At 48.9% G+C, this 13,255-nt stretch overlaps 1 protein-coding gene across 3 annotated transcripts in view; it reads right to left on the bottom strand.

The window, feature by feature from the left end:
• Nucleotides 1-12,849, bottom strand: part of NT5M (5',3'-nucleotidase, mitochondrial) — a 38,537-nt gene extending 25,688 nt beyond the window's left edge. The window contains exons 1-2 of one of the 3 annotated variants that reach the window (XM_008010515.3): nt 12,248-12,849; nt 9,410-9,510 (exon numbers count right to left, since the gene is read on the bottom strand). In XM_008010515.3, the coding sequence (XP_008008706.2) occupies nt 9,410-9,510; nt 12,248-12,514 (368 nt within the window). In that variant the 5' untranslated portion in view covers nt 12,515-12,849. The remainder of the gene's footprint in view (nt 1-9,409; nt 9,511-12,247) is intronic. The other 2 variants (XM_008010519.3, XM_008010517.3) reach the window with 2 other exon arrangements.
• Nucleotides 12,850-13,255: the final 406 nt, after the last annotated feature.

Below are 13,255 nucleotides of genomic sequence, written 5' to 3'. Positions count from 1 at the left end.
ATTGGATAGTATTTTCTAGAATGTTACATAAAAGAAAGTATAGTCTATACTCTGTTTTGCCTGGCTTCTTTCATCCAGCAAAACTATTCCGATATTCATCATATTGTTAAATAAATGGATCAAGAGTGTGTCCTAATTGTTAAATAAATGTATCAATAGTTTGCCCTAAATTTTTAAATGTTTGAGTAAACATTTCTTAAAAGTTTTATTGAGATAAAATACATATATCCTAATATTCACCTATTTTAAGTGTATAATTAAATAAACGTTAGTATATTTACAGGGTTTTACAGCTGTCACCACAATCAAATTTAAGGACGTTTCCATCACCCCAAAAAGAAGCCCCATTCCCATTAAGCACTCACTCCCATGGCCCCTCCCCACAGCCCGGGGAACCAGAGGCTGCCTAGCTGTAAGGATTTGCCTCTTGTTCAGAATTTTTTTTTTTTTTTCTCTAGAACAAGTTCTCACTCTTGCCCAGGCTGGAGTGTAATAGCTCAATCTCAGCTCACTGCAACCTCCACCTCGCGGGTTCAAGAGATTCTCCTACCTCAGCCTCCCAAGCAGCTGGGATTACAGGCACCCACCACCATGCCCAGCTAATTTTTATATTTTTAGTAGAGATGGGGTTTCACCATGTTGCCCAGGCTGGTCTCGAACTCCTGACCTCAGGTGATCCACCTGCCTCGGCCTCCCAAAGTGCTGGGATTACAAGTGTGAGCCACCGCGTCCACCCTAGAATATTTCATATAAATAGAATCCTAAAATATGTGGCCTTCTGTGTCTGGCTTCTTTCACTCAGTATCATGTTTTCAAGGTTCATTCATGTTGCCACATGAATGGGTAGGTCACTCCTTTTTTTTTTTTTTTTTTTTTTTTTTTGAGACAGAGGTCTGCTCTTGTTGCCCAGGCTAGAGTGCAATGGTGCGATCTTGGCTCACTGCAACCTCCTCTTCCCAGGTTCAAGGGATTCTCCTACCTCAGCCTCCCAAGTAGCTGGGATTCAGGCATGTGCCACCACGTCTTGCTAATTTTGTATTTTTAGTAGAGACAGAGTTTCTCCATGTTGGTCAGGCTGGTCTCAAACTCCAGACTTCAGGTGATCCACCCGCCTCGGCCTCCCAAAGTTCTCGGATTACATGCTTCAGCCACCGCGCCCAGACTTTTTTTTTTTTTTTTTTTTTGAGACAGAGTCTCGCGTTGTTGCCCAGGCTGGAGTGCAGTGGCACAATCTAGACTCACTGCAACCTCCCGTTTCCCTGGTTCAAGTGATTCTCCTGCCTTAGCCTCCCAAGTAGCTGGGATTACAGGTGCCTGCCGCCAAGCCTGGCTAATTCTTTTTGTATTTTCAGTAGAGACGGAATTTCGCCACATTGCCCTGGCTGGTTTCGAACTCCTGAGTTCAGGCAATCCGCCCGCCTCAGCCTCCCAAAGTGCAGGCATTACAGGCGTGAGCTACCATGCCTGGCAGTCATTCCTTTTTATAGCTGAAACATATTCCATTGTGTGGCTACCTCATATTTTAAATATCCATCCATCACTGAGTGGATTCTCGGGTTGTTTCCACCTTTCAGTTGCTGTGAACAGTGCTGCTGGAACATTCGGGTACTAGTATTGGTTTGAATACCTGTTTTCAATTCCTTTGGGTATATACTTAGGAGTTGAACTGCTGGCTCATACAGTAAGTCTATGTCTAACTTTCTTTTTTTTTTTTTTTTTGAGATGGAGTCTCAGTCTGTCACCCAGGCTGGAGTGCAGCGGCATGATCTCAGCTCACTGCAGCATCCACCTCCCAGGTTCAAGCGATTCTCCTGCCTCAGCCTCCCGAGAGCTGGGATTACAGGTGCCCGCCACCCATGCCCAGCTAATTTTTGTATTTTTAGTAGAGACAGGGTTTCACCATGTTGGCCAGGCTGGTCTCAAATTCCTGACCTCAGGTGTTCTGCCCTCCTTGGCCTCCCAAAGTGCTGGGATTACAGGCCTGAGCCACCGTGCCCGGACTAACATTTCAAGGAAATGTTTTTCAAGGTGTTTTTCCACACTGGCTGCACTGTTTTATATTCACACCCACAATGTGAATTGTGGTCTTCTTAGAGACAGTCTCACTATGTTGCCTAAGCTGGCCTTCCGGCCTTCTGTTGCCCTCCTCAGCCTTCTGAGTAGCTGGGAGCACAGGTGAGCACCACTCACTCGGCTCCCTCCTTGTGGTTTTGACTTGCACTTCCCTAATGACTGACGATGTTTTCATGTACTTACTGGCCATCTATATATCTTCACTGGAAAAATGTCTATCCAAATTCATTGCCCCAAATCCACATTTTAAAAACCTAAGTTATGGCCGGGCACGGTGGCTCACGCTTGTAATCCCAGTACTTTGGGAGGCCGAGGTGGGCGGGTCACGAGATGAGATCAGGAGATCGAGACCATCCTGGCTAACACGGTGAAATGTCGTCTCTACTAAAAATACAAAAAATTAGCCAGGCGTGGTGGCACATGCCTGTAGTCCCAGCTACTTGGGAGGCTGAGGCAGGAGAATTGCTTGAACCCGGAAGGTGAGGTTGCAGTGAGCTGAGATGGCTCCACTGCATTCCAGCCTGGGTGACAGAGCGAGACTCCGTCTCAAAAAAGAAAAAAAAAAAAAAAAAAAAAAAAAAAAAAAAAAACCTAAGTTATGGCCGGACACGGTGGCTCACACCTGTAATCCCAGCACTTTGGGAGGCCAAGGAGGGCAGATCACCCGAGGTTAGGAATTCGAGACCCGTCTGGCCAACATGGTGAAACCCCATCTCTAATAAAAATACAAAAATTAGCCAGGCGTGGTGGTGGCTGCCTGTAATCCCGGCTACTCGGGAGGCTGAGGCAGGAGAATCGCTTGAACCCGGGAGGCGGAGGTTGCAGTGAGTCAAGATCACACCATTGCACTCCAGCCTGGGTGACAAGAGTGAAACTCTGTCTCAAATAAATAAATAAATAAAAACCTAAGTTGGGCATGGTGGCTCATGCATGTAATCCCAGCACTTTGGCAGGCCAAGGTGTCAGGAAGTCAAGAGGTTAAGAGGTCAAGACCAGCCTGGCCAACATGGTGAAAACCCGTCTCCACTAAAAATACAGAAATTAGCCAGGCGTGGTGGCGTACACCTGTAGTCCCAGCTACTCCGGAGGCTGAAACAGGAGAATTGCTTTTACCCGGGAGATAGAGGTTGCAGTAGTGGGTTGAGATGGCACCACTACACTCCAGCCTAGGCAACAGAGTGAGACTCTGTCTCTTTAAAAAAAAAAAAAAAAAAAAAAAAAAAAACCCAAATTAGATCACATCAATCTCTCTTCAACCTCACCCTCTGCCCCACCCCCCACCACCCCCAACATGCTTCCTAAGTTCCAGTTCCAGCTGTCCAGTTCCTTTATGTTACTCAGACAAACAAAGGCCTGGCCTGGCTCAGGCATTGGCGCCTGCTCCTCTCCTGGCCTGCAAGGCCTGTCCTGACTCCTCACTGGCCTGTTCATTCTTCCCCTTCAGGTCTGAGGTCAATTCTCAGTTCCCTAGAGCCAGTTTCCCACCCCACCCAAAGCAGCCTCTTCCCTGTTTCCTCTGTAGAACAGCTCCCTGTTTAGTTCCTTCATGAAGCTTATCACAATTGGAAATTATTTTAGTTTATATGTTGTCATCTTCCCTGCTGTGATGTAAATTCCCTGAAGCCTGAGACCTTAGGTGTCTTATTTACAAATATATCTCCAGTGCTAGCATAGTACTGGGTGCATGTTAAGTCGTAAAATATATCTATTTAATCAACCCATGAATAAACTGCCTCTTACCCTAGGCTCCACAGCAGTGAGCACCATGTTAAAATCAGGTTTAAGTTCTTATCCTTCTAAATGAGTGGTTTCCTCCAAAATTGTTAAAAAAAAAAAAAAGTTTTTAAAAAATCAAAAATTACTATGGGATTATGCACATAAAGCTATTCATTTGGCAAATACTTTTGAGTGTGTGATGTGCCAGGCATCATTCTGGGAACTGAGAATAGAGTCAGAACCAAGACAATCCCTGACCTCAGGGAGCTGACATTGGAAAGAGGAAGGGACAGACACAGACGTGCAATTTCAGCTTAGAGTACACGCTCAGGGTCATGGGACAGAACGACCAGGAGGGGAGGGCAGAGATCTCAGCTGCAGTGATCAGGGAAGGCCTCTGTGAGGAGGCAACATGCAAGGTTCTCAGTTTGAAAGAGAAAAACAATCTGGCTGTGTAAAGAACTAGGGCAGAAACATTCTGGGAAGATGTAACAAGAACAAAGGTCCTAAGACCAGAAACACACGTGGCACATCTAAGGGGCAGGAAAGAAGCCAGTGTGACAGGAGCAGAGGAAGACAGAGGTTGGAAGGGAAGGCAGGGCCAAATGGCAGACAGCCTTCCCAGCCTGGCCGAGGGAGAGCAGGATTTTAGCACAGTATGAAGCCAGCAGAGGGCTTTAAGCAGTGGGGCTAACATCATCCGAATTTGGTTTAAAAAAAATCACTCTGACTGCGGGGTGGAACATATAGATTTGTAAAACTATATCTAAATATGTAGGGGGGTGCACTTCAAAAGGTTTGGAAGCATACACACCAAATTCTTAACTAGAGCAGAAACAGTGGGCCAAGGCGGGTGTATGCAGGGAGATAGGGCAACTGACAACTTTCACACATGCTCACACTATTTGAGTCTTTTATAAGAATATATTCGGCCAGGTGCGGTGGCTCATGCCTGTAAACCCAGCACTTTGGGAGGCCAAGGAGGGTGGATCACCTGAGGTCAGGAGTTCGAGACCAGCCTGGCCAATGTGGTTAAATCCCGTCTCTAATAAAAATGCAAAAATTAGCTGGGTACAGTGGCAGGTGTGTGTAATTTCAGCTACTCGGGAGGCTGAGGTAGGAGAATTGCTTGAACCCAGGAGATGGAGGTTGCAGTGAGCCAAAATTGCGCCACTGCACTTCAGCCTAGGTGACAAGAGTGAGACTCCATGCCAAAAAAAAAAAAAAAAAGAAAGATAAAGAATATATTCATGGCCGGGCACAGTAATCCCAGCACTTTGGGGGGCCGAGGTGAGCAGATCACTTGAGGTCAAGAGTTTGAAACCAGCCCGGACAACATGGTGAAACCCCGTCTCCACTAAAAATACAAAAAAATTAGCCGGGCGTGGTGGTGGGCACCTGTAATCCCAGCTACTCCAGAGGTTGAGGCAGGAGAATCGCTTGAACCTGGGAGGCGGAGGCGGAGGTTGTAGTGAGCCAAGATCGCGCCACTACACTCCAGCCTGGGCGACAGAGCAAGACTCCATCTCAAAAAAAAAAAAAAAAAAAAAAAAAGAATATATTCATATATTCCTGAACAATAAAAAGAATGGTCACCCTGAAGATATTCCAAACCAAGCTCCTCAGAACCTGAGGCTCTGCCCAGGGAAACCCTATCTCACACACAGAGCTGCCGGAACAGGGCAGGACGTGCGACAGAGGCCGTCTCAGGAGAGTCCCCTGGGTGTCTGCTCAACTGTTCCCTTCCTACCTGGAGTCCCCTTGCCCTTCACTACCTGGCAGGTTCCTTTTCATTCCTCAAGATGGCAGCACAATGGTGCAGCCTCCCAGGGAGAAGCAGTTCCTGCCTGCCTGCCTGCACCCCAACACCATGATTACTTTGAGAGCTATGTTCCAATGCCTGTTTACCAGGGAACTCTTTGAAGATAAGAACTCTCTTATTTGCGTGTCTGCAGCCCCTGGGATGAGGCCGAGCACGCAGCAGGTGCTGGATAAACAGTCATGAGGCTGACTGATCAGCCTTGGTCTCTACTGCTGGGCCCACATCTCTTGTACTCAGAGTGCCCACTTCAGCACCAGATGCCCAGCACCAGAGTGCCCACTTCAGCACCAGATACAGTTATCCACTCAGTTACTGACAAGTCCCTTCGCTTTGTCTCGATACTGGGCACAAACTGACCATAGGAATCTTCTACCAAGTTAAGAACCAAATGGAGATGAAGGACTACTGGGTATGGTCTAGATTTGCATTCCCAAACTGGAATTTCTGCAAAGGTGTTAATCGAGAAGCTATGAAAAAATGATCCAGGCTAGAATACCTTTTTTTTTTTTGAGACAGGGTTTTGCTCTTGTTGCCCAGGCTGGAGTGCAATGGCGCAATCTCGGCTCACTGCAACCTCCGCCTCCAGGGGTTCAAGTGATTCTCCTGCCTCAGCCTCCCAAGTAGCTGGGATTACAGGCATGCGCCACCACACCTGGCTAATTTGTTTGTATTTTTAGTAGAGACGGGGTTTCTCCACGTTAGTTAGGCTGGCCTCGAACTCCTGACCTCAGGTGATCTGCCCACCTTGGCCTCCCAAAGTGCTGCGATTACAGGTGTGAGCCACCGTGCCTAGTCATTAGAATACTTTTGAAGAAAGCTGCATCCCTTACTACCCCAATGGAGTGTAACAAAGCACACAAGCAGTTAAAAGCTCTGAAAAGTTCTATGGTGAAGAAGCCAATCTAATCCATTGTTTCCCATACTGTGGTGAATTAAGGATGTTTTTCTTGTGATATGCCTATTAAATGTAACAGAACAGCAACAGCAGCAGCTAGCATTTGCTGAGCACCTGCTATGTGCCAGGCACTATACTGAGGACTTTCTCATTATCTCCATTTTACCGAAACCCAGAAAGTTTAATAACTTGCCTGACATCTGGGAATGAGATTCTGGGGAAGTGAGGATGTGAGCCTGGGCAGCCAATGTCCAGAACCCCACTCCAAACCACCGTGCCCTGCAGCTCCCCAGGATACAGCCATGTGGCTGCAGGTCAGCAGGTGCTGATCCAGGCCGTGAGCAGGGTTTTGAAAGCTTAAGTGTAAATGCTATACACATATTCTTTGCCTCTCAGACTCTTGCTACAGGAACACTATATATCAAGTTCATACCATAAGCCAGAACAAAATTCACTACTCTGCAGGACTTGGACTCACATCCAAAGATAAATTACTACCAAATAAGGTCTACGATTCAACTCAAACTCTGTATTTTATGTTTCTCTGACACCTACTTATCATATTAGAACTTTGAAAGTTGACAATTTTTTGAGGCATTTATATGACATAATGAAGGCCAAATCATACCTTACGTTTGATTTGTCATTCAGGTTGCTAAATTCAAGCAAAAATGTGGCCGATAAAAGTTATCCAAGTCTAGAAATAAATCCTTGTATTGATGGTCAATTAATTCTCAGCAAGAGGGGCCGGGCGCGGTGGCTCAAGCCTGTAATCCCAGCACTTTGGGAGGCCGAGATAGGCGGATCACGAGGTCAGGAGATCGAGACCATCCTGGCTAACACGGTGAAACGCCGTCTCTACTAAAAACACAAAAAACTAGCCGGGCGAAGTGGCGGGCGCCTGTAGTCCCCGCTACTCGGGAGGCTGAGGCAGGAGAATGGCGTAAACCCGGGAGGCGGAGCTTGCAGTGAGCTGAGATCCGGCCACTGCACTCCAGCCCGGGCGACAGAGCAAGACTCCGTCTCAAAAAAAAAAAAAAAAAATTCTCAGCAAGAGTGTTAATACAATACAGTGGGGAAAAAATAGTCTTTTTAATAAATGGAACTGGGACAACAGGATATCTACATGCAAAAGAATGAAGTTTGATCCCCTACCTCATACCATATACAAAAATTAACTCAAAATGGATCATAGGCTTAAATGGAAGAGCTAAAACTAAAACTCTTAAAGAAAACACAGGGGCAAATCTTTGTGACCTTGGGTCAGCAACGGCTTCTTCATATGACACAAAAATACAAGTGACAAAAGAAAAATACAGATAAATTGGACTACGCCAAAAGTAAAAACTTCTGTGTGTGTGTGTGTGTTTTTTTTCTTTTGAGACGGAGTCTTACTCTGTTGCCCAGGCTGGAGTGCAGTGGTGCAATCTCGGCTCACTGCAACCTCCGCCTCCCAGGTTCAAGAGATTCTCCTGCCTCAGTCTCCCGAGTAGCAGGGATTACAGGCGCCCGCCCCCACGCCCAGCTAATTTTTGTATTTTTAGTAGAGATGGGGTTTCACCATGTTGGCCAGGCTGGTCTCAAACTCCTGACCTCATGATCCGCCTGCCTCAGCCTCCCAAAGTGCTGGAATTATAGGCGTGAGCCACTGCACCTGGCCTGTATGTCATTATTATATGTCAATAAGGCTGTTTTAAAAAAGCTCTCAGGGAAGCACATCCTCTGTAATTGTCAACAGGTCACTGAGTGGGGGCTTCAGTCCATAGAACTACTCATTTCACCAGAACAAAACAGAAATATCTCAAGCAATACCACTTCTCTTTCCTTAAATGCTTTTTCTAAATGAGGTTTCCCACTGAACCTCTTTTCCTTCAGCTCTTTGGACAATCTGTGATTGTCTTCATTTTGTGATTCTTTTTTTGAGATGGAGTTTCACTCGTTGCCCAGGCTAGAGTGCAATGGCACGATCTCGGCTCACCGCAACCTCCACCTCCTGGGTTCAAGCAATTCTCCTGCTTCAGCCTCCTAAATAGCTGGGATTACAGGCGCCCGCCACCACGCCCAGCTAATTGTTTGTATTTTTAGTAGAGACAGGGTTTCTTTTTTTTTTTTTTTGGAGATGGAATCTTGCTCTGTCGCCCCGGCTGGAGGGTAGTGGCGCAATCTTGGCTCACTGTGCAACCTCTTCCTCCCTGGTTCAAACAATTATCCTGCCTCAGCCTCCCAGGTAGCTGGGACTACAGGTGCATGCTGCCATGCCTGGCTAAGTTTTTGTATTTTAGTAGAGATGGGGTTTCACCTTGTTGCCCAGACTGGTCTTGAACTCCTGAGCTCAGGCAATCCACCCACCTCGGCCTCCCAAAGTGCTAGGATTACAGGCGTAAGCCACCACGCCTGACTGAGACAGGGTTTCATCATGTTGGCCAGGCTGGTCTTGAACTCTTGACCTTAGGTGACCCACCCACCTTGGCCTCCCAAAGTGCTGGGATTACAGGCGTGAGCCACCAAGCCCAGCCACTTTGTAATTCTTTAATGTCTGCTCTGTCTGAACTGGAAGCTCCAGGAGGGCAAGGACTATACTTTGCTCGTTGCTGAATCACTGGGGCCTGCAGTATCTAGCACAGTCAGTACTGAGATATTTGCTGAATAAATTAGCTTTGAACACCCAGGGAACCAGATCAAATTAAACTGGGTATTTCCTCAAGTTCCTGGATCAAAACATCACAGCCTACAAACCGAGATCATTGTATTTGGTGGTTTTCCCCAGGCTCAGCAATGATGAGGCAAATGCAGCCTTGCACAGGGCCAAGGGGAGAGAAAGGAGAAGGCAGAGAAGGGAAGAAGCAGGAAGGAGGTACAGGGCTCCGTGGCCCGGCCGGGCAGGGCTGGGAGGACAAACTTACTTTTGTAGGTTGGCCATCTCCTTCACAGCTTCCACAGCCCCTGGCAGGGGCTCAAGTTCAAAAAAGAAATTCTTTGACTCCCAAATGCTGATGGCCTTCTCCTGAGAAGTTGAGAAAAGCAAGTTACTTCTAGGGTCCTCAGCACCTTACCGCCCTCATCTTGGGGAGTATATCCAGGCTATAGGGGAAGTGGTTCTGCATTCCTCACTCCCCCAAACACACACCCAAGGACGTATTTCCTGGGGGAAGTGCAGAGAGTATGTGGGCTTCGAACACCTTTCCAGAAAGGACCTGACTTCGTCGGGATCCAGCAGAGACTAGCTAAGGTGTCAGGCCCATGGACTCCTACACCTGCCGGAGCTCTCTGGGACCTGAGGTCAATCGTCAGGAACTGCGTGCTTGCTAGGCTGGATTCGAGTGGCCAAAAGAACTGTGGAAACTGAGGCTGGACCAGCTCTTACCATGGCAGTAGAGTCCTTAAACTTGAGAACTGGAGGGACTCAGAGATCTTTAAGGGCACTGCTGTGTCATGAGGGATAAGCGGGAGGGGGAGACAGGGTAAAAGGACAATTCAGGGAGCTCTAGGATCCTCCCCACATTAACCAGAAGAGCTCTGCTTTTATCTGTTTTACATGTTGAGGTGCCAGTAAGTACGTTAAAAAAAAAAAAAAAAAAAGTATTTCGCTGCTTTTAGAGTTGCAAAGCAAAAATGCAGATCCTCATTTTACATGTGAGAAAACTGAGGCTCAGAATGGGGAAGAGATCCACCTGATGTCACATAGCAAAACAGCAGCTGAGCTGGGAGGAAAACCCCCAACACCAACCCTCTCCTCCCCACTCCCCAACCCCCGCTGCCTTTCTCCTTCCCCTGTTCTGCTGCAGGGCCAGAATGCAGCACCTTTTCTAGGGTCAGGCAAGGGGAAAGTGACAACCAGAGGGGAGGCACATTTCTACCTAGGAGAAGTAGAAGCCTAAATTCCATGTGTGCAGTGCAGGCAGTGCCGCTGCCAGCCATTCGGCATGCTATAGAAAGACAGTCATGGATGTCACATGGATGGCTGGAGGACGCTCTGACAGCACACCAGCAACACTCTCAGGAACCACAGGGACTAGGCAGATGCGTGCTTATTACTGAAACACATTTAATCCTCACATCCCACATGGGGTACTGTGAAGATCAAAGGGAATACAGATAGAGCAGAATTTTGAAAAGCAGAAATGCCTACATACACATAAGGAGCCACATGTGGGGGAGGTTTGTTTTAACCACTTGGTTAAACAAGTGGTTTAACCAAGGGACCAGCTTGGCCAAGGGATGTCCGCAGCAGCAAGCCGTGCCTGGGGAAGGGAAGTAGGGGAAGCCAGAAGATCACTCCCAGGGCACCCTCCTTATTTTGCCTTGTGCTTGGAAACCAGTAACCCTGCACATACACAGCCTACATATTTGCACAAAGAACTGGAAAAGCTGCTGCACTTTTCAGAATTGGGGGTGGGCTTGGTTTCCACGTCAATACACTCCTGGGTGGATATATGGTGTCCAGACTCCCGATGCCGAGCGCTGTCTATAAATGAACACTCGCGGCACACTGGAGCCTTTTCCTGAGGCTGCAGAAAGTACTAAGGCATTTTCTCCGGTTTAAAGTTTATCATTAGGCATTGGCCCTGGAAGAGCTCAGCACACTGGGCTCTGTGAAAGTCACCTTCTGAAGTGCCTGGTGTTGATGGAGACAAATGGTACTTGGTTTCCTTTTGTTATTAACACGTGTCCCTCAACAAACCACATTACTGATGAAGTATCTTTCTGAAGTCAGAAGAAATGTCACTTGTTAGAGACAGCAGGACGTAAAACAGGACTTTGGAGTGGGGAGCACTAAGTGTGCTTGGGAGGCAGACAGACTTGGGTTTGAGTCCTGACTGAACCCCTGAGCAGCATGTGACTTGGGGCAAGTTTCCTCATCTGGAAAACAGAGATAATAATATCTACCCAACAAAAAAGAGGATGCAGTGAACTTGTGGCTAAAACACGGGCTCTTGTAACATCCTTCTCCTCTTTATCAAACCCTCTGGCAGCAACCCTAGGTGACCAATCAAGGGATGCCAGAAAACACTCAGCCTCTTTAATTTTGTGCATACCAAAATCCCCTGTTCCTTTTGCAAAATACTTCAAATTTACCAACCAAGATCTGTGTGTAAACGTCCCTCCTTGGATCTTTCCCCTCTATCCATCCTGGACAGAACACCTCGGGAGTCGGATGGTAGGGGTTGAGCTCAGGTGTTCAGGAAGGCCAGCTCTGCAAGGGGATAAGACATGAGGTGGATCCCACCTCACCTGGACCAGACTCACTGTGTGACCCCCAGAAAGTCACACAACCTCTCTGGGCCTCAAATACCCCTGGAAGCTATGCTTTCATGGACAACAGCAAAAAAGATGGGTAAAGACACCCATCAAAGCCCTGGGGACAAAGATGTGGGAATGTGATTGCAGTCGGGATGAAAGAAGACAACTTATAACGTTTATTTTTCTAAAAATTTAACAAACGACTTGAGGCCAAATATGCCACAAATTTTAAAGTCAGCTTTAGATGGAGAGTTAGTTATATTAACACTTTGTACTCTCCCGCATTTTCAGAAGCTCTGGATGGCAGCCAATAGATCCTGAGCGCGGGGCCGCGTCTTCCCGGCGCGCTGTGGCCCCGGTACCCCCGCCCCAGACCCTATTCTACCAGAGGGCCACCCCGAGGCTGGGGCGCTGACCGTCCAAGGTCACCCGCGCAGGGGCGGGGTCTGGGGCTCTGGGAGAGAAGGGGGCCCGGCAAGGGGCGGGGCGGGGACGCTCACGCTCAGCCCTGGCCGCAGGCGGCCGTACTGCTCCGACACCCAGAAGCCGCGCCGGTCCTCCAGCGCGATGAAGGGCTGGTCGGGGAAGCGCGCGCGGAACTTCCTGAGGAATCCGCCCTCGAAGTCGGCCAGCACGCCGTCCATGTCCACCAGCACCCGCAGGGCGCGGCCTCCCGCCAGGCCCTGCCCGCCCGCCGCCCCGCGCCGCCCCGCGGGAACCGCTGCGCTGCAGAGCCGCCGCGCACACCAGCCGCCCGGCCGGATCATGGCCCAGCACGCTGGCCCGTAGGGGGCGCGGGGACCTGGGTCGCGCCGTGCTGCCGGGGCCGGCCGGACATGCCAGACGCGGAGAAGACCCCAACGCTGGGCGCGCGGAAGGCGCGGGGCCGGGAGCGCGGGGCGCGGGCGCGCAGGTACCGGCCCCAGAGCGAGGCCGCGGCGCGCGCGGTCCTTAAAGGAATAGGCGCCGGCGGAGGCGGAGCCCCGGGGCGGGGCTTCGAGGACGGACAGCGGTGGGCGCAGGGCGCCTCTAGAAGGTCCGCGCTCTCGCGCTCTCTATTTGCGTCTTCTCAGTGGACCCTGGGCCCGAGCTGCCTCCTCCCGCTGCACAGACTACCGTGGAGGAGCAGTGCAAACCGAGAAGCAGGCCTGTGTCGTTAGACATTTTTGAGCCCTTACTGTGTCGAGTGTGAACCAAATAGACAAAGTTCCTGCCGTCCTGGAACTTACGTTTTAGAAGGGGAGCCAGACAACAGGATGGAGGAACCAAAACGGCGCACTCTGAAAGCCTCTCTGCTTTATTTACAGCAAGTGTCCGCGGAGAGATTGATAGAACCAATATCGTGCTAACATATACAGCCTTAGTAAAACTGATGATACTCAAGTAAATACATGAATAAATGTTATGTATCCCTGTATAGTCTTTTTTTTTTTTTTTTTTTTTGGAGACAAGGTGTCGCTGTGTTACCCAGGGTGGAGGCAGTGGCGTGATCTTGGTTCACTGCAGCC

Source organism: Chlorocebus sabaeus, chromosome 16 (assembly GCF_047675955.1).
Source record: "Chlorocebus sabaeus isolate Y175 chromosome 16, mChlSab1.0.hap1, whole genome shotgun sequence".
Lineage (NCBI taxonomy): Eukaryota > Metazoa > Chordata > Mammalia > Primates > Cercopithecidae > Chlorocebus > Chlorocebus sabaeus.
The sequence above is the reverse complement of the archived record's forward strand: the minus strand, read 5'-3'. Positions and strand labels throughout refer to the sequence as shown.